Here is a 27192-nt window from a genome sequence, read left to right as displayed (position 1 = left end):
GGGTATGGAGTAGAGCAAGAGCTGAGGAAGGTGTGGCCTCAACCAGGCCTCCTAAGAGGACTAAGAACCCCATACACCCCACAACAGTGAAGCTTTCATCCCCTGGAATTTGCAGATGTGACGGTTAACTTTATGTGCCAACTTGGCTAGACTATGGTGACCAGTTGTTTAGTCAAACACTAGTCTAGAAGTTGCTGTAAATGTATTTTTAAGATGGGATTAACATGTACAATCAGTTGACTTTTTTTTTTTCTCTTATCTTTTGGCCACGCCACGTGGCACGGGGGATCTTAGTTCCCTGACCAGGGATGGAACCCGCGGCCCCTGCATTGGAAGCGTGGAGTCTTAACCGCTGGACCGCCAGGGAAGTCCCACAATCAGTTGACTTTAAGTAAAGGAAATTACCCTCCATAATGTGGGTGGTCCTCATGCAATCAGTTGGAGGCCTTAGAAGCAAAGACTGAGGTTTCCCAAAGAAGGAATTTGGTCTCCAGACTGCAACAGAGTAGTTCTGCCTGAGTTTCTAGGTTTTGGACTCAAAAAACTGCAACGTCTATTCTTACCTGCATCTCACTTATCCTACAGATTTGGGACTTGCCAGCCCCCATAATCACAGAGCCTATTTCTTACCATAAACACACCCCTCTCTCTCTCTACCTCCATGAGATGATAGAAAATATATACAGCCGTCCCTAGGTAGCCACAGGGGATTAATTCCGGGACTGGTCTCGGATACCAAAATCTGCGGATGCTCAAGTCCCATAGTCAGCTCTTCCTATCTGCACTTTTCCTTCCACAGATTCCACCAACCGTGGACCGTGTAGTACTGTATTATTTATTGAATAAAACCCGAGCATAAGTGGACCATGCAGTTCAAAACCATGTTGTTCAAGGGTCAACTGTATATTGGTCTCTGCACCTGGTTCCTGGAACAGAGCTCCTGAAACCTTGTCATTTCTTAAGTGATAAGAGCACTAGAAGCATCTTGTTCTAACATTTGTCTTGGACCCCATCCCTGACATGGGGCTCCTAAAACCCTTGTAAATTCCTAAGCGATAAAAACACAAGGAGCATCTTTGGTTCTAAGGAGGTGGCTGTCAGTCCTGGATGGCTGCTGGATGGGGGCTGGTCACCAGAAAGACCAAGCCGCGATTAGAAGCTTGGAGTTTTCACCACCACCACCCCCAACACACATATACACACTTCTCTAGAGAGGGGAGAGGGGCTAGAAATGGAGTTAATAATTGATCATGTGTGATGAAGCTGCTATAAAAATCCCCAAAGGATGGGGTTTGGAGAGCTTCCAGGTGGGTGAACATAGCCACATACCAGGAGAGTGATGTACCCCAACTCCACGGGGACAGAAGCTCCTGCTCTTGGGACCTTTGCAGACCTTGCCCTAGGTATCTCTTCATCTGTCTTTATCATAATCCTTTAATAAGCTAATAAACATAAGTAAAGGGCTTCCCTGGTGGCACAGTGGTTGAGAATCCACCTGCAGATGCAGGGGACACGGATTCGTGCCCCGGTCCAGGAGGATCCCACGTGCCCTGGAGCGGCTGGGCCCGTGAGCCATGGCCGCTGAGCCTGCGCGTCCGGAGCCTGTGCTCCGCAACGGGAGAGGCCACAGCAGTGAGAGGCCCGCGTACCCCCCCCCAAAAAAAAAACCACGTAAGTAAGTGTCTCCCTGAGTTCTGTGAGCTGCTCTAGCAAATTAATGGAATCTGGGGGGGGGTCATGGGAATGGGGGGGGTCGTGGGAACCCCAGATGTGCAGCCTTGGTCAGAAGCATAGGTGACAACCTGGACTTGTGATTGGCAGCTGAAGTGGGTGGGGGCAGCTTTATGGGATCGAGCCCTTAACCTGTGGGATCTGCTGCTCTCTTCAGGTAGTGTCAGAATTGAGTTACATTGTAGGACATTCAGCTGGTGCCACAGAATTGCCTGATGTGGGGAAGAATTTGGTGACCAGCAGTGTCAAGTGAAGCGTTCCGTGTGAAAGTAAGGAGAAAGGCACGGAGGAGAACCGTAGGTTTTTACAATTTCTTCTCCCTCTCCCCCGCCCTCCCTCTCCCTCCCCCTCTCTAGGCAGGGCATCAGACGAGTTAAAGAACACCAGGAAAGCTGGAGAGGGTCACAAACTGGAGGCAAACTTGCCATCAGCCTGCTCTCTCTGACCCACCTCTAGTGCCACCCACAATGTGCCCTGACTTCTGTGCTCATATTCCTGTAGGTAAATCCATGGTGAGGCTTCCACAGGAACCTCTGTCTGAGTCCCAGGTTCTCAGGATTCTCATTTAAAAAGCAATAGTAGCTACTCCATGTACTTGATCTTGTTCTGTGCTTCCGGAGCACTGGTGCTTCAGGAATCTGTTGACTACACTGTAGAATACCCAAGGGTGACAGAGCTTTCCATGTCCCAGGCCCACAAGAGGCTCCAGGGCCACCAGCTCATCACTCACCACCAGCCAGCCAGTCCTCAAGAAAAGAACAACCCCCAAAATGTTGATCATGCAGGACGTGAACATACCATCCCAGGTCCCGAACGGCACTGGTTCCCATATGAACAGCTGGATCTTCCACCGGGGCTGGGGCTGGGCCAGGGCCTCCTGAAAACAGGGCACACGGGAGTCAGCTCAGCAGCAGCGGGGAGGGGTGGCGCGGGGAGGTGAACGGAGGTGGGTGCTGGGAGAACTCAGCTTTAAAGCTCTCCGGTTGGGCCATGCACTGCAGGCCTGTGCGCACAGCAATTCCTGTGCCACGGGCAGCACAGAAGAGCTGTTCAGCAAACTCGGGTCCCTTTCCTTCTGGCCGCTCGGGAGACTGCATTTCCCAGTCTCTTTACAGGCGGTGTGGCCACGTGACTGAGTTCCAGCCACTGGGATGCAGGTGAGCGCGGGACGCTGGGCTCCAGCTCTGATGTCGGTTAGGAGCTCTGGGTGACGCCAACCTCCCTTTCAGCCTCTCCCTTCCTGGTGGGAAGAGCAGCTTCTAGCAGTTACTGATCTTTGGGGAACCTTCCTTTACTTACCTTTTTCTCCTCTGGCCCTTCTAACACTTCTGTAACGAATTCGATGTATTAAATTCCCTCTGTTTAAAAACTCTAGGGCAGTTTCTGTGTTCCTGACTGAACACTGGCTGGTACAGTGATCCCTAAGTGCCCTTCCATCCCATACCCCAGGATCCCAAGGCATCATTTGGGAGTTGTCTAGAATCACAGGCTAACAAGTGGTGAAACAGATGCTTTCCTCATTTTTCCAATTCAAAACTAACAAAGGCACTTACAGTACACTCATACAGAAACACTTCACTAAAAAGACTAAACGTTATGGAAATACTAAAACGATCTTAAACAAAATCAGTAGCTACTCATACGATGAACTGCTCCTGCATAGGTTTTTAATAGGTAATTAATCTAAATTCAGACATCACTGGAGTCTTCCAATGGCCTCAAACTACTGCAGCAGTGATGAAATGATTCTCACCTGGGGGTGGGGAAGGGAGGCACCCAGCTAAGACCCACTGTTTTACTAAGCCTAACTGGTACGTGTATGTGATCTATAACCTCAGGGAGATGGCAGAAAAGTCAAGGGACAGGGGAAGTCTAAGGTCCAAAGTCAGGGGCAGGGGCCCTGAACAGCTGAGAACAATGGGTGCGCTCATGATCTAGGACCAAGACGAGAGGCCAACTATTCTCAGTCAGAACAAAAGGAGAGGGCTTCCCTGGTGGCACAGTGGTTGAGAGTCCGCCTGCCGATGCAGGGGACGCGGGTTCGTGCCCGGGTCCGGGAAGATCCCACATGCCGCGGAGCGGCTGGGCCCGTGAGCCATGGCCGCTGAGCCTGTCCGTCCGGAGCCTGTGCTCCACAACGGAGAGGCCACAACAATGAGGCCCACATACCGCAAAAAAAAAAAAAAAAAAAAAAAAAAAGGAGAGGATCTCAGCTTCCCCCCTTGTATTGTACACCTACAGATGAAAAGAGGGCCTCAAGAAATCATCAGGGCCATCGATGAAGCCACGCAGGACAGATGGGCCGGGGGACTCCTGACACCAGCTGGCACACCTTTCATCTCTGTACATTTCTGTGCATCTGTCTTTTGCAAACCACTAATGAGGAATCTCCTGAAAGTCAATAAACATGAGAACAGTGATCATGGCTAAGAGCAAAGACCCTGCCAACCTATGCTTATCTTTGAACAAATGGTACCAAGGGACGCTGTGGTAAGTAAGATTGTTTTCCAGGATCCTAATCTCAAAACTCAGGACCTGGCCCAACTTCCCGTCTCTGCTTGTGTTTGCTTCCTACCATGGCTTGTTACAGGCCTACTATTTATTAGAAACAGTCATAACAATAGCAACTATCAGCAACAAAGAGTAATAATTTAGGGGGTGCTTTCAGCTTCCACATCAATTCCCCCCTTTGGTGCTCAGGTCACCCCGGGAACGAGGCAGGGAGAGGGCCCCTGTCTACAGCCAGCCGAGGAAAGCGAGCCCTGGAGAAGAGACACAACCAGCCTAGGTCCACAGCTGGGGTTTGAATTCCCCAACCCAGACTGTAAAACCTGCACCACAGGTCACAGGCCCTTTTTTCTCTTAAACTTCAATGTTTCAGGTGCAATTTCTAACATCCTGGATTTCGCTCAATTGTGAGTACCTTTGCTTTACCCTTAAAATCCCTGTTGTGATTTTAGAAACTGTATTCCTCTGTCATCAGAGCCTTCATATTTCCCTTGTAAAACCCGTTTTGTTTATTTACCTAATGGGGGTATGAAAAGCCTTTCACTCCCTGGATCTCGCTGGACTAAATCAGCCTTAAAGGTGCTTCACAGATGAATGAGGCCGAAACTTTAGGAGACTCTTTACCCTGAGAATAAAGGTGTAAGTGAAGGTATACATGGTTTGAAATGGGTTTGGTGCCCAGGTCATGACAGTTTATTTCAGGACATTTGGAGGAGTGCACATACCTTTTCTTACCAAGTGACACAAGAACACAACTAAGTCTTCCCAAAGCCTGCTCATCTGATACTGGCAAGAAGTACCCAAGTTTGACCCCAGGTTGGGGCCCTGATGTTTTGAGAGAGAGAGAGACATAAGCCAGTAGAGAGAAGGAAAAAGAAACAAAAGCACCAAAAAGGGGAGCTAGGATGAGATGGAGAACCCTAGAACAAAATGCCAAATAGGTACTCGGGAGACCCCAAGGGACAATTCCCAGCCCCCCCCGCAGACACGCTGCCGCCAACATCAATGCAGGACGCCAGCCCGGGGCCCATGCTTGTCACCTCTCCCTGGCCCACCGCGCCCTCCAGCCTCCCCGCTTACAGGATGCCCTCAGCCTTCTGCACTGCCCCGGGGTTGGCTTTGTGGAGAGTACCAGCCTGACAGGCGGCTCAAACCAGCTCCCTTGCATTGTAACTACCATCGGGCCGGCCCAATTCTGACACCAGTGCCAGTGGGGGGTGGTTTCTCCTACACCAAGCAATTCTCTGACCCCAGTGGGTGTCCCATAGTTCAAGACAACTCGGACACTGCCCGCCCAGAGACAGTGCCATCCCACAGTCAAGGGCTCAGTCCTACCAGACGGCCCCTCAGATGCCAATCCCAAGTCCACGTTGTCACTATGCTTCTGACCCACAGGCTACTGAACAGAGGTTCCCACCACCCCCATCTTGGGTTCAGTTAATTTGCTAGAGCGGCTCACAGAACTCAGACAAACATTTTACTTACTAGATTACCAGCTTATTATGAAAGGATATGACTCAGAAGCCACCAGATGAGGGGGGCGGGGTTTAGGGAAAGGTTTGAGGTCTATGCCCTCTCCCAGCACAGCACTCTCCCACCATCTCCATGTGGTCACCAACCCAGAAGCTCTCCAAACCCTCTTTTTTGGGGGTTTTTCTGAAGGCTTCATCACACAGGCATGACTGATTAAATCACTGGTCATTGGTGACTTGATTTAACCTCCAGCTCCTTTCCCCTACCCTCAAAGTTCCAACCCTCCAATCACATGTCTGGTTCCTCTGTAACCAGCCTCCATCCCAGGTGATTCTAAAAGTCACCTCGCTAATATAAACCCAGTGGTGGCTGAAGGCATTTGTTATGAGTATCAAGACACCTTATCACTCTTATCACTTAGGAAATTCCAAGGGTTTTAGGAGCTCTGTGCCTAATATCTATTATCAATCACAGTATCACAACTGGCTACTCCCCAGCCCTGCTCTCTGTCTGTCCTGCCAGCTCGCTCCGATCCCCTTCAGCTCTTACTCTGATAGGCTGTGGCAGAGCCATGTCTGCAGCATAAGCAGACATCCAATCCAATAGGAGGACAGAATAGCAGCTTCTCCCCGCCCCCACTCAGGGACCGCACGCCAAACCCCCTCCGTGGCTCACAGACTCTCCCTTTGTGCCTCTCCCTAGTCATTTCTGTTGCCCAGGGAGAGGGAGGTGGAATAGCTGGGGTGACAGGGGGTGATAGTGGGGCCAGTTCTGGGCTATCTTGTGCTTGGTACCAACTGTTGATAACTCTCTTAGAACCTCATTGTCTTCAGATTTGGGCCCCAGTCATCAATTCCAAAATAACAAGAGTCTCATTCAACACTCTATGACACAGACATGACAGGTTGTGGGGAAAGGCAGGTGGCAGTCGTATGTGTGCTCTGCCCAGTATGGAGGCTACTGGGAAGCAGGGGTGGAAACTAAGAAAGAAGAGACAGAAGAGTGAGGGGCAAAGCAATCCCTCAGAAAGGGGACCACAAACATCCTCAAGGGGCAGGTCCCTCTCTTTCCTGAGGACCCTCAGGTTGGCAGGGACAACTTGGCAGGTTCCAGGGCACAGAGACTTGGAGTCTGGCCACGGGTGATCGCACCTGTGCGCTGCTCATTGCTAGGGCTTTCCTTCCCAACCTCCCAGAACAAGGAGCCAGGCCCTCTAAGCCCAGGGCTGCACCCCACACAGGAGACACCACGGCCGCCTGGTGGGTGTTTTAGTTCAGAGGTAGAAGTCTTTCTCCTGTGAGAATCTTCACATTTGAGCAGGGCATCTAGAAAGACAGGGAAATCACACCTGAAATGTGTCCAGCGTGGGAAACACATGACTTCCTGCATCCAGCAAGTGGAGCTGAGTAAGACAGAGAAAAGCTCTGCTACAGGCAATGATGCGAGCTCCCACCCAGGAGCCTCTTGTCTCAAACAGCCACCGCCCTCCCACAGGCCACCCTCCAGGCCTTACTGAACACATCTGAAATGTGAGAAAGCACCTATTCTCTCTCCTGGTAGCTGGAGGAAAGGAGACTGGTAAGAAACTCTGCTTCTGCCCACTTGGGTCAGGAGCGGATCAGAGCAAGCCATAGCCTGCCCCTTCCTCCCAAAGACTGGTTCTACCTGGAGCTCGCACACATGCGCCAGCAGCTTACTTTCTGAAAGCTAATTATTTAATTATTACTCACACATCAGAGAATATCCCAAGCTGCTGCGGAACCGTGACGCACTGAGCAGAGTGGGTGCCACATTCCTCTCCTCTGGCTCTGAACAGGCACCACAAGCTGCAGCTGGGCAGGGGGGCAGCAGGGCTCCACGGGCCAGCGGTCGCCTGTGGTACCTGCATCCGATGCAAGTAGCTACATACCCGCCTCAAGGTGGGCTGCGCACTTTAGATGAGGTGATAATCGTGAAAGTTTTTCCGGTAAGCATGAAGCACACCAGGCAGTTTTAAATGGGGGTGAGGATTTCTTCAGGAAAGTTGGGAGGAAAGGAAAGAAGAGAGGTCTTACTGACTGTGCATCTTCTATCTGCCCTGGTACCTCGTCCTCATGTTTCAGGTGAATCCTCGCTCTACAGTTCAGCCTGAAAGCTGCCTCTCTCCAACCCCTGCCCAGTCCCAGCGCTGGGGCGGCCAGCCCCTTCTGTACTGTACTAGGAGCTCGAGAATGGGTGTCTGATGAGTGCTCTGCTACCCTGACTGAAGCTGGTAATGGGAACTGCTCCGCAGGACCCACATGGAGTGGTCAAAGCCTGATTTCCCTGGATTCGAATCTGGGCAGCAAGCTTGGTCAGCACTGATTTAGGCACTCCTAGAAATGTGAGATCTTCGTGGCTGTGCGGATCTCTTCTGCACAGAACAGGTTCAGAAGCCAGTGTCTCCGTAACATTAGTTCCCGGTGCTTGATCTGTGGCTCTTCCATCTTGTACATCCTCATCCTGGTCCAAGGCTGGGAATCTCCCAAGGCACAACCTGGTCAAGCAACCACACAGGCCCAGGAGTGGCAAGGCCCGCGGACGCTGTGACAGCATTGATGTTGGTGGGGTCCCTGCCTGAGCTCTGCCTCTCAGAGCTATACAGCAGCCCATTCCCCACAGAGCAGCCACCTCTGTGCTCAGAATGCAGAACCCAAAGACACAATGCTCTGGGCACCTGACAGCACCCCGCAGATCTAGATTCCCACAGCAGCGATGCCATGGCCACGTAAACAAGAGCTTCCCCTTCCCTTCCCAGCCTCCTTGGCAAAAGGACAGAGCCCTCCTGCGAGACTCAGGCTGCCACTAGACAGTCTACCTCAGTTTAACATCAGAAGGAGAAACACAGACCCTAATGCTCTCCCCCAGTAACAGGCAAACCAGCTAAAAATCAACTGCAAAAGATTTATTTTTCTAGGTGCTTCAGTGGATCAGATAATACTATACCCATTTAAGAATTCTTATGTACTAAGTACTTTTGACGTTTGGAATCACATCAATGTTTTATATACTCCAAATTAAACAAAATCAAATCAAATCAACAGGATGAGAGAGAAAAATTAAAACAGAATGCAAAGAGAAACAAATTAACCTAACTATAATTCTAATGAATAATATAACCACACCAAAGGTGGAAAAAACTGAGCACAGTTAACTTTTAAACACAGCACTTTGACTATGTGCTCTCAGTCTAAAGACAAATAACTAACTACAAACTAATACAAATTCTAGATAGAAAGTTTGTTTTTTGCAGGGGTAGGAGTTACCACTCCTGAATCTACTTTCCATGAATTGTAGGACTGAGCAAATAAGTAAATATACCGACTGGGAGTCAAGTTTCTCACTGTTGGAGAAGGCAGTTAAAACTAAGAAAAGAGGAAAGAAGAATGAACCCTGGCATGATAAATTAGAATTAGAGGTATCAGTTTGAATTTATAGTTTTTAATATATAGACATAGACATATCTATACATATCTATATATCTATATATATATATCTGTCTACTTAAAGGGTAAGTCAAGACACCCCAGTAGCAATGAACATACCTAGCACCCAGATCTTGGTCTCTAAATACCATTTCTCACTTTAAGGAGCCAGAGCTCTTTGGAGAAATAGCTGATTCAGGGCTGGGGCAGAAAAAGTACAAAATGAGCCTACAATATTTTGTGACAGAAAGTAAGGAAGGGCTCCTAAAAAAGACGAGGATGTGTCATAAGGACATAGAAGCCAGCGTGAAGGGGCACCCAATGGCCAAATCTGGAACAATCTGAGCATCAAAATCAATAATAATAGCAATAGCATACACATGGAAAAAATAAGAATCTGAGTCCATACAGATATAAGCAAATGAATAAATTAAAGTAAGAGGAAGGAGGGAAAATTCTTCTTTATAGAAGACCAAGTAATATATGTAGAAGAAATGATGACGTTAGAAAATCACCATTCTGCAACCATCACAGTAATAACTGAGTCTGCCAAGAATCATCAATGTATGCTAAAGCTAATGGGTAGAAAATTGATGAGGAACTGGATATTTCCATAGTCTCAAAGTATCCCCAACAAATTATTTATTAGTTACAAAGGGAAAATTGGTAACTTTAGAGTGGATTAACCTAGTGGGCACCACCTTAAATAAGTAACCAAAGCTAACATTACCAATAGTGGGACAAGTGGAAACCCTGTACCTCCCTCCTGATATGACGCCTGGAAAAGAACACAATATCATTCTATGGGTTCCTGCCAAAAATGCAAAACCTGAATCTAATCGTGAGAGTTCATGTCCCAAACTCAGAAATATTCTACAAAAAAAACTAGCCTGTGTTTTGCAAAAAAATGTCAAGATCACGAAAGACAAAGAAAGGCTAAGGAACCATTCCAGATTAAATGAGACTAGAGAGGCGTGATGACTAAATGCACTGTGTGATGCTGGATTGGCTCCCGGTCCGGGAGAAAAAGCTACAGGATATTAGTGAGATAACTGGCAAAAGTGGACTGGGAAACTGTGGATTAGATAATAGGATTTATCAATGTTAAATGTCTTGATCTTTTTTTTTTTTTTTTTTTTTTTTTTAGTATTCCATAGTCCAGCCATCCAGGCATGGACTATGGTTCTTTTCTTTTCTTTTCTTTTCTTTGACCACACCAAGCAGCTTGTGGGATCTTAGTTCCCCGACAAGGGGTTGAACCCAGGCCCTTGACCATGAAAGTGTGGAGTCCTACCCACTGGACCAGGGAGTTCCCTAAGTGTCTTGATCTTGATAAATATAATGTGGTTAGGTAAAAGAAAAGTCCTAGTCTCAGGAAATAGACAATGAAGTATTTATGGATAAGGGGACATGATGTCTATAAGTTAGTTCCAAATGGTTCAGGAAAAATATATATATAATCGAATATAATAGGTACTAAAATATGTATTATATATATGGAATAGAAATATATGTATATATAGAGAAAGAGCACACAAATAATAAAGCAAAAGGACAAAATGTTAATAACTGGTAAATCTGAGTCAAGAGTATACGGCAGTTGTTTGTACTGCTGCGACTTTCTATAAGTGTGAAATTTATCAAAATTTCAAAAGTTTAAAAATAAATAAATAGTAAAAGCAATTTTTATTTTTTAAAAGAAGCCCAGACATATTTAAAGAACAGCTTGTTCACTCTTGTACCTCTAGTGCCTAACATGGAACAGGTACTTACTAAATGTGTTAGTTAAATGAATGAATGAATGAATACAATGTGCTTTAGAGAGTGACATTAGACACCTCTTTTAAGGTAGCAGAATATGCACTTCTCTACCTTCCAAATTACCATGACAATGACAGAAAAGATGTGTTGGTTTTTTTTTTAAGTATGAAACTATAGTTATAACTAGAAAGGGAAAAAACCAAGTGCTACTAGCAGATCAGAAATTTGGAGAGATTCCTGCAGATGGGCTTGGAGGGGCAAAAAAAAAAGCAAGTGATAGAGCAGTCCAGGGCAGCCAAGAGAAGAGCTGCCTTCCAAGGCACCTGAGAAGTTCCAAGTTCAGAGCCAGCAAATGTTAGGAGAAGACATAGGCCACAGCAATCATTGGGCATAACATTATCTTGGAGGCTTTATCATGTAGATGGAAGTAACATATATAGCATAAAAGACTGGAGGGCAGGGTTGGTAAATGGCACCTATGTGAATGTCAAGTTCCTACATTGAAGTGGTACAATATTAACTCTAAACAAACTGAAAATTTTTAAATGAATATTTAATCTCTAGAGCAGCCATTCTCAAACTTTTTGATCTCCAGACCCCTTTACATTCTTATAAATTACTGAGGATCCCAAAGAGCTTTTGTTTATGCATGCTACAACTATCAGTATTCACCATACTAGAAACTTAAAGGGAGATATTTTCAAATACTTATTAATCATTTAAACATAATAATAATAAACCCATTATCTGTTAAAATAAGTAACATGTCTGCATGAAAAATAACTACTTTCCCAAACAAAAACATTCAGTGAAAAGAGATGCCTTGTTATACATTTTGCAAATCATTTTAATGTCTGGCTTGATAGAATACAGCTGGATTCCCATATCTACTTCTGCATCCAATCTGTTGTAAAATGTTGTTTTTTAAATACATGAAAACAATTTGGCCTTCCGTACTTCTATAGTTAGAAAAGGAAAGAGTAATTTACTACCACTATTCCATATATGAAAAAAATTCCTGTCACCCAAAAGATAAGAGAATTATACTCAAAAAAAGTGACAGGGGATTTAAGAAACAGCAGTAGCTGCATATGAACCAGAAGAATTAAAGGGAACTTGAAAAAAATTAAGACTCTATAGCTCAGAAGCAGCAAAGCCTTAACAACTTATGCTTGTGTTTTCTTCTCCATGAGTCTAATAACATCACTTGGTTATTCAATTAAACATATACATCTTACTATTGTAAATTTATAGTACTATTTATAGGTGTAAAATTTTTATAACCAACTATAACAAACATGGAAATACTCATTACAATTACAGAAAAATATATAAATTTTATAAACCTTGACAATGTAAAAATAATAATCCAACTAACAAAAAATTCAAAATGAAATGATAAAAATGGAAGGAAGGGCTTCCCTGGTGGCGCAGTGGTTGAGAGTCCGGCTGCCGAAGCAGGGGACACAGGTTCGTGCCCCGGTGCAGCAAGATCCCACATGCCGTGGAGCGGCTGGGCCCGTGAGCCATGGCTGCTGAGCCTGTGCGTCCGGAGCCTGTGCTCCGCAACGGGAGAGGCCACAACAGTGAGAGGCCCGCATACCGCAAAAAAAAAAAAAAAAAAATGGAAGGAAGAGTAAATGTGCCAATGTCCTCTTTCTTCATATCAGGAAGCAATAAGTAAACTGATAATAAGCTGATAACTTAGTCTAGAAATTGAGGTATAAATAAATTATTTAAAGTTATAATGATAACCACTAGGGAAAATGAAAACCAGAAACCAGAAACCATTAGTGACTGTCTCTGGGGAATGGTGGTGAAGGAACAGAGGAAGAAGGCTTTTAATTTTATATAATTCTCTCATTTAAAAAAAAAGTTTTACTGCATGCATGTAGTACTTGTATGATAAAAATAGTAACATCTTTATTTGAAGAAAAATTTACCACTTTATTAGAAGTATTTGAAAAATAAAATGCTGACCTCAAGTTAGTAATTTATTTATAACTCAACTTGATTTTATGCAGTGGACGGATTCACCAAAAGATGCCTGTGATTTGAATCACATTTTAAATGTACTGGAAATATAGTCTACTTAAAAATAGTGAAGTCTTTGGTGAAATTAATGTCTGTCCCTAACATTTGTGTATCTTTTTTAAAAATTAGAATTTGCCTTCGCTTTGTGTTGTTGTTGTTTTTTGGTTTGGGGGTTTGTTTATTTGTTGGTTTTTTGTGTGTGTGTGTGTGTTTTAACTGATAATTGCTTAAAATAAAAAGGGAAAGCTACTCAAAATGAGTCACAGCTTTCTGTTTTAAGTTCTATAACACTGGGATTCACTTTAGAGCAAATTTATCACCTGAATCAGACGTAACTATTTTGGCTAAATGAGGGTCGCTAGGCTACCATGGCTTCAAATTCATCAGTGAGCACCTAAATCCTGCAACTGCTGACAGAGACTGTGGATGTGATTTACAAGCTATCTGCAGATTGGGAAAAGAACATCACAGAATTTTTTACACAGATCAGTGGTTTTTACTTCACTATCTTTTTCTCTTTCATTATGCCTATTCATGTAAAGAAGAAAACACTCACACATCAAAACAAAAACAAAAGGAATGTACCCTTCTCTTGAGAAGTGATAATGACAATATCCTACTAGATAGGCATTCAAGCCAGAATAGGTACTACCTCTGGAGACTGCTCATGCCAAGCTATGCTGAAGCACACCACTATCACTACAACCACTAGTCTTTTGATGAAGTTATTAAACTCAGAAGGAAAGAACACAAATTTTAAGAATCAGATTACATTACTACTTGATAATGATTAATGAGCAAAAAGAGATACTGAATTACACTCAATAAGGTAGGTGTATTTCTTTAAATCTCACTACACTTATTTGATATTGTTCTATGAATACACATCTATCTAGTATTTAAACTGTCATCCTGAAGAGATATATTTTGGTCAGAGAAAGAATAAAATGAATGGAAAAATAAGCTAAAATTCAGTTATCCACCCCTATACGAAGCCAGGTTGTTCAACGAGGCCAGACCAGAGTCTAAGCACCACCTAGTGGCCTCTTACTCAAATTACAAGAAAAGTACTTCAGAGCCATTAACACAGTATCTAGGATTCTCCTTGCAACCCCAAACTATTAAATAATGGCAAGGACTGCATTTTTCTATATCTGACCATGGATGAAATATACCCTAAGGCAGTAAGAAATTTTTAAGTCATCTAGTCCATTCATTCATAGCTAGGCAGAATGTATTAATCACGTTTTTTCCTTTCTATATCTTATGACATTATGACTCTTAGAAATCTTGCAGGACTTCCCTGGTGGCGCAGTGGTTAAGAATCTGCCAGCCAATGCAGGGTGTGATACAGTTTCGAGTCCTGGTCCGGGAAGATCCCACATGCCATGGAGCAACTAAGCCAGTGCACCACAACTACTGAGCCTGCACTCTAGAGCCTGCGAGCCACAACTACTGAGCCCGCGTGCCACAACTACTGAAGCCCGAGCCCCTAGAGCCCATGCTCCACAGCAAGAGAAGCCACCACAATGAGAAGCCCGTGCACCTCAATGAAGAGTAGTCCCTGCTCGCTGCAACTAGAGAAAGCTGCGCGCAGCAATGAAGACCCAACACAGCCAAAAATAAATAAATAAATAAAATTTTTAAAAATTAAAAAAAGAATCTGCCTGCCAATGCAAGGTACAAGGGTTTGAGCCCTGGTCTGGGAAGATCCCACATGCCATGGAGAAACTAAGCCCGTGCACCACAACTACTGAGCCAGCGTGCCACTACTACTGAAGCCCGCACGCCTAGAGCCCATGCTCCGCAACGAGAAGCCACCGCAGTGAGAAGCCCGCGTACCACAATGAAGAGTAGCCGCCGCTCTCTGCAACTAGAGAAAGCCTGCGTTCAGCAACAGACCAAACGCAGCCAAAAATATCAATCAATCAATCAATCAATCAATCTCATTGGCCAGGGAAGAGATGAACCTTCCCAGGGCTAACCAGTTCTTATAGATAGGAAACAGCTGGAAAGGAGCATGTCTTTCATATGCAAACTTACCAATTCTGAGTATATTCCCCAAGCCACCCCCTTTATCTAATTCTCACACAAGAGCCAGTATTTCTCCTGCCCTAAATCATCCCCACGCCAGGTGCTAGGAAACTAGAGACGATCTCTATAGCCAAAGCCCACCAGAACTATTCAAACCAGCCAGTCCTAAGCTGTTTGCTCTGCTCTGCTCTGCCCTGCCCACCAAAAGCACAACAAAGGCTCCAGCCCAGGCTTTCCCTTCATTCCTGCTTTTGTCTCCTGACCAGAACCTGACACTTCCCCTGTGGCCCTGCATGGCATTCCTCCTTCTCTTGGGAAATGTAAGCAATAAATTTTTCTTTCAATGGCACTGATCTCTCTGTGTCGTCACTCAGTCACCTCTACAAATGAAGAACCTGTGGGTACAAGTGAGACAATCCCACCTAATTCATTTCAGTGAAGAATCACTTTCATTCTAGTTTCTAGGGCACCTTCATCCAGAAAATGTCTCCATTCCACTCTGAAGAATTTTCAGAGCATTGTCATTTTCAGGGTTGGCATCCTAGGCTGAGTGATACACAGGGCTGTAAAGTGGAAAGGGGTGAAGATAACAGAGAAAGAGCAGGAAAGGGCAACAGAGCCCACATGAAAGCTGTAGACTTATCTCAACCCTGACAGTGGTTTCTGCGCTTTCTTCTCTCCCAGGTTCCAGGACTGTAGCCTCTTTTCTTCTGTCACCTCACATAGGTGGTTCTGTCCGGGTACCACTGGTCTTTCACAATGAAGCTAATAGCTTAAGTCTCCAACACCCTTCACTTGCATTAAGTCCCTCCCAAAGATTACACCTAATTTTGTATTTGTAATTTGTATCCTTTTTACTAAAGAGAATCGCTAAAAACTTTACAAGCTTCATGCCCTATAGAAGCTGGGAGTGTGATAGGGGTCATGGCTCCAGGAATCCCAGATGTGAGCCCTTCTCTTCCACCCAACCACCCTGGACCCCAGTTTCCCTATCTGTACAAGAGGTGCTAACAAGACGGTCTTGTCCTAGGTTCCCTTTTCTTTTCTCCTCAGATGCATTCATTTCTCTATATTCTAACAAAGCAATATGCTGTCACCTAGCATGTGGCTGCCCAGGCTTGCTTTGCAGATTGGCTTTTTAAAGATGCTAAAACGGGCCTGAAAAACGCATAGTAAAAATATAAGTCAGTTCGTCACTGTAAACTGGCTAATAAGGGCACAGAAAACAAGAGCAAAGCTTTTGCGATGAAGCCTGAGACCAATGCTCAAAATTATAACCTAAAGATTGACTGCATTAAGATCAACAGAGGGTTTTCCCTGGTGGCTCAGTGGTTGAGAATCTGCCTGCCAATGCAGGGGACACGGGTTCGTGCCCCGGTCCGGGAAGATCCCATGTGCCGCGGAGCAACTGGGCCCGTGAGCCACAATTACTGAGCCTGCGCGTCTGGAGCCTGTGCTCCGCAGCAAGAGAGGCTGCGATAGTGAGAGGCCAACGCACCGCGATGAAGAATGGCCCCCGCTTGCCACAACTAGAGAGAGCCCTCGCACAGAAACGAAGACCCAACACAGCCAAAAATAAATAAATTAATTAATTAAAAAAAAAAAAATCAACCAGAGCCGTATTATGGGGTCAGGAGGTCACGGGCTTGGCTCCCACCAGGGTCTGCCACTCTTTGTATGTATCTTTCGGCAAGTCATTAAACATCTCTAGGCTTCTTTTCTGACAAGCTAAGCAAGGGGCCTGGACCAGAGGATCTCTAAGGACCACTCTGTCTCTTTTTTCTTTTGAGTTTGAGAGTTATTCGCTGCAATAATTTGTACCCCCTCTGTCTCTTAACATGTTCGCTTCCTCCGCCTCTCTTGCTGGTACCACTCAACCTCACAACTGGACCAGACTCTCTTTCTTTCTCTTGCCACGCTGAGCTAACCTAGGTTAAGCCACTGAACTGAGGAGGGGAAGACAGGGAAAGAGCAAAGGAGAGCACAGAGAAGGGAAAGGCAAGGCAGGGAGTCTGGCGGAGCGGAGTCCTGGTGCAGGGTCAGAGGCGGCTGGGACCCTGGCTCAAACGTGGACCAGATGCCACAGCTGGGTCTGCATCAGGCTTGTTTCTAGGGTGATTAGCTCAGGCCAGCCAGAAGCTATCCCACAGACTTCCTAGAAAAGGGTCCTCACAGACCCACTCCTGCTGGAGCTCAAGTCTCCAGCCAGATAAAGAAGAAAGAATATGAGTTGCATTAGCTAATCTGAGGCTTTGGGTGACCCATTCTCGGGCCACAGCATGACACTGTTTCCCTTTAACTTTTTCTGGAGACTGTCCAGCCCTGAGAGAAGGGAAATAGCACATCGGATTAGTGGGAGGCATCCCTTATTCCATCGTAATTAAGAGGTTTCTGTTTTAATATCTGCAACACTAGCTGGAGATCCTGGCAAGAACAGGCACTCAATAAATACCTGGTACACGGAGCTGACTTTTCCCCGTTTCCCACGCTAAGAGCGTTGGATCCTGCTGGACTTCAGACCTCACACAGATGTCTACTTTCCATCTCTCCCTGTCTCCAGCTACCTGCTTTCTCCTGCCAGCTTCATCTTCCTGACACACCATGCCTGTCACAGTCCTCTCTGTCCAGCGACTGATGGAGACACGCATGGAATCGAAGGTCGTTCGCCTTCCATTCACCTCCCTCTGGCACCAGCTGTTCCTTAGCTTTTCAGCCCCAAACAGCCTACTCGACTGGGTTTCAATGTAAAATCTGCTTCATCCAATCACTGAACATGCATTGTATTTAGTGCTCACCATGTGACAGGCACTGGGCCAGATCCTTCTGCATATGGCATAAGAACCCTGAAAATCAGGTACGCTCACCCCATCTTGCAGATGTAGAAACAGACTGCAAGCCCAAGAGTAACTTGCCCAAGGGCCCAGCACATCTAGTGGCACAGTCAGAATTCGGAACCCAGGTTTCCAGGTTCAAGTCTACCACCCAACCACACTGCACATCAATGAAGTGCCTGGGGACAGAGGCTCCTGGAACAAGACTTGTAGCTCCACAAGTTCAACAGGCCCTCAAATACACACGCACGCGCGCGCACACACACACACACACACACACACACACACACACACACACACACACACACACACACATTCCCAAACCACTCCAGACCCATCTAGGCCTAGAAAGCACCCCATCTTCCTCAATGGACTGCCCACCCCTCATTGTCCATAGTGTCTTGCACAATGTGCCACACTCTGGTTTTGGCCAAGGGAATCATTCCGGACTTGGGACTCCTGCCTTAGGTTTTTTACCTGACTTTGCTCTGCTGAGTCATGCATTCATTTGCCAACTGAACCCTCTGATCATCCGTATCACTGCCTCGTGGACCAAATACATATTCCCTGCATTAGTTTTATTATTAAGCCAACATTTACAGACTGCTTCCTATGAACCGAGCGCTATACTAAACATTTACATGAATTATCTCTGTTAATCTTCATAATTCTCTAAGGTACGTTCTATTACTGTAGTCGTTTTATAGGTGAGGATACGAAGGCTTAGCCAGGTGAAGTAACTTGCCCAGAATCACAAAGGGTTAGAGGCAGTACTTGAACCCAGGCATCACCATCAACTCTCAGATCTACAGCCTCTTCTCATTTGGTCCCCTTGACCAAAACACACGTGCACGCGCGCGCGCGCACACACACACACACACACACACACACACACACACACACACACACACACACACAGCTACCCCATCTGGTCCTGAGATGAGTAAAGCCAAACCAAGAATCCATTCATTGACCCCTCCACCTAACTCACAAGCATCCCCACTCTTGCCAAATCTCCTGAGAGCTACTTTCCAGTCACAGTGATCAAGAGCAGAGCAGATCTGAACTGAAGGGTTTAGGGTAACATCACCCCCCGACCCAGCCTGTCTTCCCACTGGGCACTGCCTTCTTAGTTCCGTGCTCTTCAGGCCTCAAAGCTCTTAGCAGAATTCCTGCCTCCCAGACCTGGAGTAAAGGGAGAAAAAGTTCTAGAGGGCCAGACACTTCAAACATATCAGCCATCCAGTCTGCTATCTGTTCCCATACAGGCTTTGCTCGGGCCACTGGGGCAGGAGGCATAAAGCAGAAAGGATTAAAACCCGGACCTTGGCAATAACTATGGCTGGGTTCAAAGTAGCCCCATTTTTCATCTGTCAACCAAAATAATCATATCTACTTCAGAATGTTGTTGTGAAGACTAAACAAGATAATGCAGAGCAAATGTTCAGCCCGTAATAAGTTGGTAGTTATTATCGTTTTCTTACCCTCTCAGCCTCGGGGATGTGCTTCCCAACTTTACCACTGATACTTCAAGACGCAATACAAAGAGCAGCTCCCCCAATCCCTAACCAGGTGAATTCCATGAAGTAGAGCCAGCATTGATCGAGCATCTTGCACATGCTGAGCACTAACGGCACGGACTGAGGACACGAAAATGAATAAGACACGCCCCTGAACTTCAGGAGTTCACAGCCTCAACGAAGACAGAAAAGAAACAGCTTACTTCAATGCCACACGGCAAGTGCAGCAACAGAGCATGCTGCCAGAGGGAGCAGGGGAAGCCAGTCAGATCACAGGGGACTGTGGGGGCCAGGGCAAGGAGTCGGAACTGAATTTCTAAAGGCAGTGAGAAGCCGCTGAAAAGCTTTAAGCAGAGGAGGCAAATGCACAGACTTATGCTTTACAAAGGGATCACTTTAGGAGAGATGTGAGGAAAGAAGTTAGGAAGGTATGAACAATTCAATTAAGAAGTAATACCTTGGACAAGACAGCGCAAGGGAGACAAAGGGATAGATTTCAAAGATGTCTAGATAATGAACAGCAAAGGCCATGACATTGAACACTGTCTAATCCCTCAATGTTCAGAGATTGAGGGAGAGGGAGATGGAGAGGAAGGTGATGCATAGGCCTTTACATCCGTCATTTTAAAAATCAACTCTCGGGACTTCCCTGGCTGTCCAGTGGTTAAGACTCCGTGCTTCCATTGCAGGGGGCATGGGTTCGGTCCCTGGTCGGGGAACTAAGATCCTGCATGCCACACGGTGCGGCCACAATAAATAAATAAATAAATTTTAAAATAAAAATCAACTGTCTCTTAAGGTAATCAGAGCAATTTAGCTTGCACTAACATTGACTGACCACTTGACTGCCAGACAATGCCTTAGGTACTTGGAGGATTCCAGCGGCAAATCAGCTGAGAGAGAAGTATCAGCAAAGACCAGCATAGGGAAAAGACACAAGCACAGAGCCTGGGGAATGGTGACCTTGGTCTAGAAGGTGGGGTAAAAGGAGTAAGATGCAGGGGACCAGGCTCGAAACTCAGGCTGGGTCAGACTGTACAGGGCCTAGCCTAAGGAGTTTGAACTCTGAGTGGTGGACACAGGGAGCCACTGAAGGTTTTAAACAGAAAGAGGATCCCGGCTGAGCCTTAACAGAGCCCTCTCACAGAGATGAAACAAGCGCTCTCTTTTTGGAATGCCTGGAGACAAGGGCCTCTCGTTTTCCATCTGGTAACCTTTTTCGTGCCTAACACAGTACCCATTATTTAGGAAGTAGTCCACAAATACATGTTAGGGACATAAACACTCATGTACAGTCTTGCAAACCCAAAGAAAATGCATTGCCAGGATGATGCGAGACTGGTCAAGCTAAATAAAATTTTAAAATAAAGTGAAGTAAATAAATCAAGGTTCTCTAAGGGTCCTTGACCACATTCAAAACTTGGCCACCGGCCTTTTCATCCAGGAGCAAACAGCTCTGGGCAAGAGTTCTGAAATATGTCTGAGGAGCTATTCCGGACCTCTAGTCACTCATTTCTAAGCAGATTGAATACTTCAGGGGCTGGATATAAGGAGCTCAGTACAGGATGGAGGGTACAGCTCTGGGCCTGCCGGGGCAAAGGGGAGCGGTACCTTTTGCTGAGCACATGCCACCTGCCAGCCACCATGCCGCATTTTTCACATGTACCCATGTACATGAAGAGCAGGGGGTAACTAGCCAGTTTGGATTCCCCCACCAACCCTGAACCCCATCTGCCTCACTAGCCTCTGCCCTTTGGCTCAGGCCTCCTGGGTGTTGGACCTTGCTCTCTTGCTATTGTGTGAGGCTATGAGTTGATTCTCTCTCCTTCTGGGGTGCTCATTCCCCCCTGTTATAATGCCAGAAAACCCTCCTTCCCCTCTCCATAAAGATGAGAGAAATCCAAGGGACGGTAAAAACCTCATGGCTGAGTGATCATTACAGAGCAAAGACACTGGGTGCAAGTAGCTTCCTGATAAATGCCTAAGTATGGTTGGTTGGTTGGTTTTTAAGGGGCAGCCACTTCAATTCCATATCTGCATTGAATATTTACTATAGCTAATGATCAGCAGGGAGAGGATAAAGAAAGAAAGAAAAAACAAAACCTGCAGATATCACAGAATTCAGAAATCTATTTGGCTTCAGCATATATGAGTTTTTCAGAAATAGAATTACCTTCTTACATTGGTTTGACTCAATATTAACAGGAGTTCATATTATCTGAGTCCTCACTCTGTTCATGGAAAACCTCCATGGGTGGGACGGGGTGGGAAAAGGTGTCCAGGATTCAAAATCCACTACAAATACCAAAGAAGATTTTCTGCGCACAGATGGTTAGGAATTGGCTGTAACATTTTCTCGATTAAGCTGGCATACCAAAATAAACTTCTGAGATCATTACTTTTAAAATAGTGCACTGTAATGTTTCCATTCAGCTTCCTGCCTGGTGACCTTTGCTCATGACCCCCGCACTGCCCAGGCCTACCTGCTGAGCTGCCTCATGGAAGAGTTCCTGCACTTGAGACATCTGGGCCATTCTCCGGAAATGGGGGTCCTGGTAGTCTGGGCGGGGAGACCCCTCTGGAAGGTAAAACAGGATTCTGGGTCAGGCTGGCTCCTCCTTCCCTGGATCCTTATGGCCCATCCTTCCTCTATACCAGACAAGGCCCTGGCTGAGGGAGGGACTTTGTTCTGCCTCATCTGGAAACATCTCCTTCCCTCTTTGGTACCCAGATAGATCCCACTCATTCTTCAGAGCCTCCCTGTGCTCAAATGTTGCTGTTCTTTGAAAGCCACAGCTGCCTGCAGCTCTCTGTTTTTCCCTGAGCTCCTTCAATACGGGGGTCAGAGCCAACTGCCTAGCTGCCCAGCCCTTGAGGACAGTTTTACACTCCTCTCCATCCTTGTGAACCCCTTTGTTCAGGGCAAGGGCACCATCGGCTTACTAGGACCAGCTGCAGGTGGTGAAAGACTTACCCATACCCGCTCCGGAGCCGCAGCACCGACCCTTCGCGTCTGAGTCAGCGCTGGGACCCGCGTCCCTCAGGCACCCCTACTTACGGGAACCCCATACAGCGCAGCGCACGCCCCCTCCAGCCTCGGCCCCGCCCGTACCGAGTTCTCAGGAACCCCTGGGCTCGGCAGGAGGCTCGTGTCCCAGTGGCCGTGTGTAGACGCGCCAGGGGACGGCGAGGGGGTCTACCTGAGCAGGTGGGCAAAGGTGACCCAAGCCGGCCCCCTGACTACAGGACAGAGCTCCCCGGGGAGAGGAGCCGCCCCGAGACCACCCTGCACACTGCCCACCCACCAGCCGCTCGGCGTCCGCCCTCACCGGTTTCCGGGACGCCTGCTCCTAGCGCTGGGCCCGCCCAGTCCCCGCCCCGCCGCCACGTGGCTGACCAGGTGTGCGCTGCGCGGGTCCCAGCTGTCCCGCTGACGAGGCGTCCCGCCCGGGCTCGGGCACCTGGGCCACGACTCTCGCTCGGGTCCAGGTGGAGAAGGACGGGGCTGCAGACACTTCCCCTCCCCAAGGGTGGTGCCCGCGCACCCGCCGCCGCCCAAGAGGGCTCCCAGAAGAAGGGAACAGCAATCTTAACACGGGTGGGAAGGGACTGGGCGGGGGTGTGTGTGTGTGATGGTGCGGGGGTGGAATAGGGGGAGGGTCCGCATGCTCTCAAACGTAACAGCCACTGCCTCCACCGCCTCGACAGCTCGCTCACCGCACCACCGCCGAGGTGCCCAGCCCTGGGATTAGGGGGACAGGACGCGAGCCTACTCACTGCAGTTGCTTCTAAGGACCTGAGCGTTACACAGCACGCAGGAGTGAGAAAGGCCGGGGAGCGGGGGAGCCCGCGGCTCCCACTGGTCCGCAGCCCCCCGGACAGGTGCAGAAGCGTCTGAACAAGAGACCGTGACTACGCTCCGGGGTTGCCAAAGTGCAGCGGCCACGCGACCAGGTGACCCTCAGACTTGCAGGAAGTGGAATTCTTTTGCCAAGAAAGTGCCCTCGGGCATGCTGAGGTGTGGGGAGGAATTACCCTCGTCACCTTCAGCAATTCCCAGAACTGGCTTGGAGGTGCGGGGAGTGAAGTAAGGTTTTCAGGGTCCCCCGGCTTGCAGGGGAAAAAAGAAATTAACATACAGAGAGATTAAATTATCGCTATTTCCAATCTGGCATATTTCCTAAGCCTGAAATAACTTGCTAGGCCTCCATCTGGGCTTCTGAGAAACAGAAGGGCAGCTGGGAGTACTTCCCACGCCCACATGAGCCTTTGTGTGAAAATCCCTAAAAATAGAGGTTGTTCTTTTAAAAACAAAAGGGAAGGCAAAGCCATGGGAACAGTGACAGAGCCCCAACCTCTCCTGCTCCAGCAAAGGGTTTTTTGTGGGGTTTTTGGTGTGGAAATATATATAACATAAAATGTGCCATTTAAACCATTTTTAAGTGTACAATTCAGTAGCGTTATTTATATTCACCATTTGGTTCAGCCATAACTGCTATTTCCAAAACTTTTTCATCACCCCAAACTGAGACTCTGTACCCCTAAGCAATAAGTCCCTGCACCCCTCTACTCCCAGACAGTGGTAAACTCTAATCTATTTTCTGTCTATAAATTTGCTTCTTCAAGCCTATTTCACATAAGTGAAATCAGACAATATTTGTCCTTTTAAAGTCTGGCTTATTTCACTTAGCATCATGTCCTCGAAGTTGATCCATGTTGTGTGGCATGTGTCAATACTTCATTCCCAGCAAAGAAGTTTTTAATAACCCATCTCTGTAAGAGGAAAGAACCCCAGGATAAATTACAGATTAGCCACCTGTGAACAAAGCATGGCTAGGTGGGCATATTACTGGACTCCACTATATGTCCATGTATTACATCTGTACAGAGAGTAGTAGTGCCATCTTTATTATTCACTTTGTGGTCACACATGACACTTTGTTTTTTTGCCTCAAGCTGGTTTCCAGTTTGCTGTCACCTTCTGATGAGCCTCTTTCAAAGTGTCTATGTGAACTCTGAAGAATCCACATTCAATTCCATATCAGCCTGAGCTAAAAACATTAAAAAAGGAAATCAACCCCTCTGTTCATAACCACCTACTTCCTGTCACTCATCGGTTTCTAAACAAATGAAAAGTTCCCTTTGAAACGTATGAGCATCTTCTACACCTAAGAACAAATGTTTGTTTCTTTGCTTCATGTTAAGGCTAGAGAAGCCTGTCCATTTGCAAAGAAAAAAAGTGCACCCTGCTTAATGTAGATTTATAAAAATGATACTAACTATAAACAAACAAAAAACCACTCTTATTATATCAAAAAATAGCATACTGCATAACCTTTGAACAGAAAAATTCCATTTTTAAGATACTACCCTACATGACCTTGTACAAAGATGTTCACTGCATCACTACTTTGTAATAGTTTTTTAAAATTGTAACATCCTGTCTACTAATAGAAGACTGATTACATAAGTTATGGTACAGCCATACTATGACAACCAGCACTAGAAAGAATTAGGTGTTTTTATATGTACTAACATGAAACTTTGTTCATCCCATAATAATGAGTAAAAACAGCAAGTTGTAGAATAATGTTTTTTTTTTTTAAAGTGCATATATGTATATAGTTTGTATGGAAAAATACACATCAATTTGTTAATAGTGGGGAGGGGGATTGAGATAGTGAGTAAAATGGGAAAGGAAATTTAGTTTAATGTACAAATTCTGGATTTTTATTAAATTTTTCTTCTTACAATGAGCACGTTATTTTTGGAATCCGAAAAAAAATGAGTAAGAAAATTAAGACAAACAATGTAGGGCAGATTGCATTTTCCAAAGATAACTGCACTAACATATTCCATCCCATATGCTCTTCTTGCAATACGATATTGACATTCCTTCAAAAAGAGATGGGAGTCTATGTTCCCTCCCCTTGAGCCAGAACACATCTTTGTAAGTGCCTCAACCAATAGAAGAAATGGAAGAAATGACACTGTTTGACTTCCTAGGTTAGGTCATAAAGGCAGTGGGGAGTCCATCTGGCTTCCTTGCTCTCGGAGCACTTAACCTTGGAATTCAGCCACCATGTTGTGAGGAAGCCCAGGCCACATGGGGAAGACACATGTTCCACCAGTAGCCAGCATCAACTGCCAGACATGTGAGTGAAACAAGCCTTCAGATAATGATTCAAGTCCCCAGCCTTAGATTCTTCCAGCTGAGGTCCCAGACACTGCAGAGCAAAGACAAGCTGCCCTTGCTGGTATCTGTCTGAATTCCTGACCACAGAAACCATAAGAGATAATAAATTATTGTCATTTTAAACCACTAAGTTTTGGGGTAATCTGTTATTCAGCAACAGATAGCAAATACCTAGTGCATCTAACCAAGGTAAAAAATATTTTGTTTCCTTTCATAGTATTCTTAGTCATTTCAAATCTTTCAAAGTTACTGTTATTGCAGTACCATTAATATAAAAAAAATCATAATGTTGTTCTTAAACTCACCTCTTTTTTCCTACCTGGAGTTGAAGCTCACAACAGTGAGGTTGTTGCTCTGTGTGTCTTACCCTGCTCAGCTGCAGACAGAAGATCCTTCATTGCATTCCTTTCCAGTGGTTGGTGCTGGGAATTGCCTTCTATGTGAAAACTGGAGAAGAGACCGTGTCTTGAAAAATGATCTCATTTGTCAGAAAGTCTGAACCCTGGGGAGGGATCAGAGTGTGGACAAAGTCCAAGAAATAGCAATGTGAAAACATTAGATCAGAATGTAAATATGTGTAATTACAAAAACATCTCACAGCCTATGCCGTAGAACCAGAGTCAGAAGGGCCAAAAAGAGTGGGTCCTGTCCTAGGCTGGTGGTCCTGTCCTAGGCTGTACTTCACAATCACCTGGTGTAGTTTAAGAAAATACCCGAGTCTGGGGTGGGGCCTGGGCATCAGTATTTTCTTTAAACTCCTTAGGTGATTCTAAGGTGCAGCCAAGGTTGAAGACTATGGAATTTCTAGCTCAAGTTTTTTGTTTGTTTCTTTTTCCCCCCCCTCTTTAAAATACCTGAGAGAGGGCTTCCCTGGTGGCATAGTGGTTGGGAGTCGGCCTGCCGATGCAGGGGACGCGGGTTCGTGGTCCGGTCCGGGAAGATCCCACATGACGCAGAGCGGCTGGGCCCGTGAGCCATGGCCGCTGAGCCTGCGCGTCCGGAGCCTGTGCTCCGCAAAGGGAGAGGCCACAACAGTGAGAGGCCCGCGTACCGCAAAAAAATAATAAAAATAAAATAAAATAAAATACCTGAGAGAGAGAGCATACATCCTGTCCACACTGGTGTCTACTCCAGTTATAATCTTCAAGGACAAGGAGAAAGCATGAAAGATATCACTCAGAGAACACAGGTAATATAAAATACATATTTGTTTTTCTTTTTAGTTGGTCATTATGATGCACCTCCCTGGGGCATGCCTGACTATCTAAAAAATCACAGATAATTCTGCACACACTCAGAAAAGTTTGCTGGCTCTGAGGAGAGAATCAGGGTTTGAACCTAAACCAGGTTTAGTTCCAATACCAGCCTTTCTCCTGTACACAATACAACTTCTCTAATCCAGGTGAAGAGATGAGGCAGAAAAAGATTTTCCTTCTTCCTGGACTTTAAAATGCTTTTCCAAGAACCCCATATCCAAAAAGGAAGTCAGTCAGAAGGGCTGGCAGGTGTTACTGGGAGTTAGAAGGGGGTGAATCAGGAGATGCAAACCTGATGGAGGTACCAGCCCCTCACACAGCCTGAGAGCTCTCCATTCCCAGAGAGGTGGGGACAGGACCCCGGGAAGACAAGCCTTGCTCTGGCTTCCCTGGTTGGGCTGAGTG

The 27192-nt window shown here is 46.2% G+C and overlaps 1 protein-coding gene across 1 annotated transcript in view; it reads right to left on the bottom strand.

Moving 5' to 3' along the window:
- SLC12A8 (solute carrier family 12 member 8) overlaps positions 1-22363 on the bottom strand; it is a 138872-nt gene extending 116509 nt beyond the window's left edge. Inside the window, 3 exon segments of the mRNA XM_059064432.2 lie at positions 2462-2608; positions 21819-21913; positions 22310-22363. Coding sequence (XP_058920415.1) covers positions 2462-2608; positions 21819-21913; positions 22310-22313 — 246 coding nt within the window. The 5' untranslated portion in view covers positions 22314-22363.
- Between the last annotated feature and the right edge of the window lie 4829 nt (positions 22364-27192).

The sequence above is a fragment of the Kogia breviceps genome, chromosome 5 (assembly GCF_026419965.1).
Source record: "Kogia breviceps isolate mKogBre1 chromosome 5, mKogBre1 haplotype 1, whole genome shotgun sequence".
Taxonomy (NCBI): Eukaryota; Metazoa; Chordata; class Mammalia; order Artiodactyla; family Physeteridae; genus Kogia; species Kogia breviceps.
Note: the sequence above shows the minus strand (reverse complement) of the source record. Positions and strands in the feature narration are given on the sequence as shown.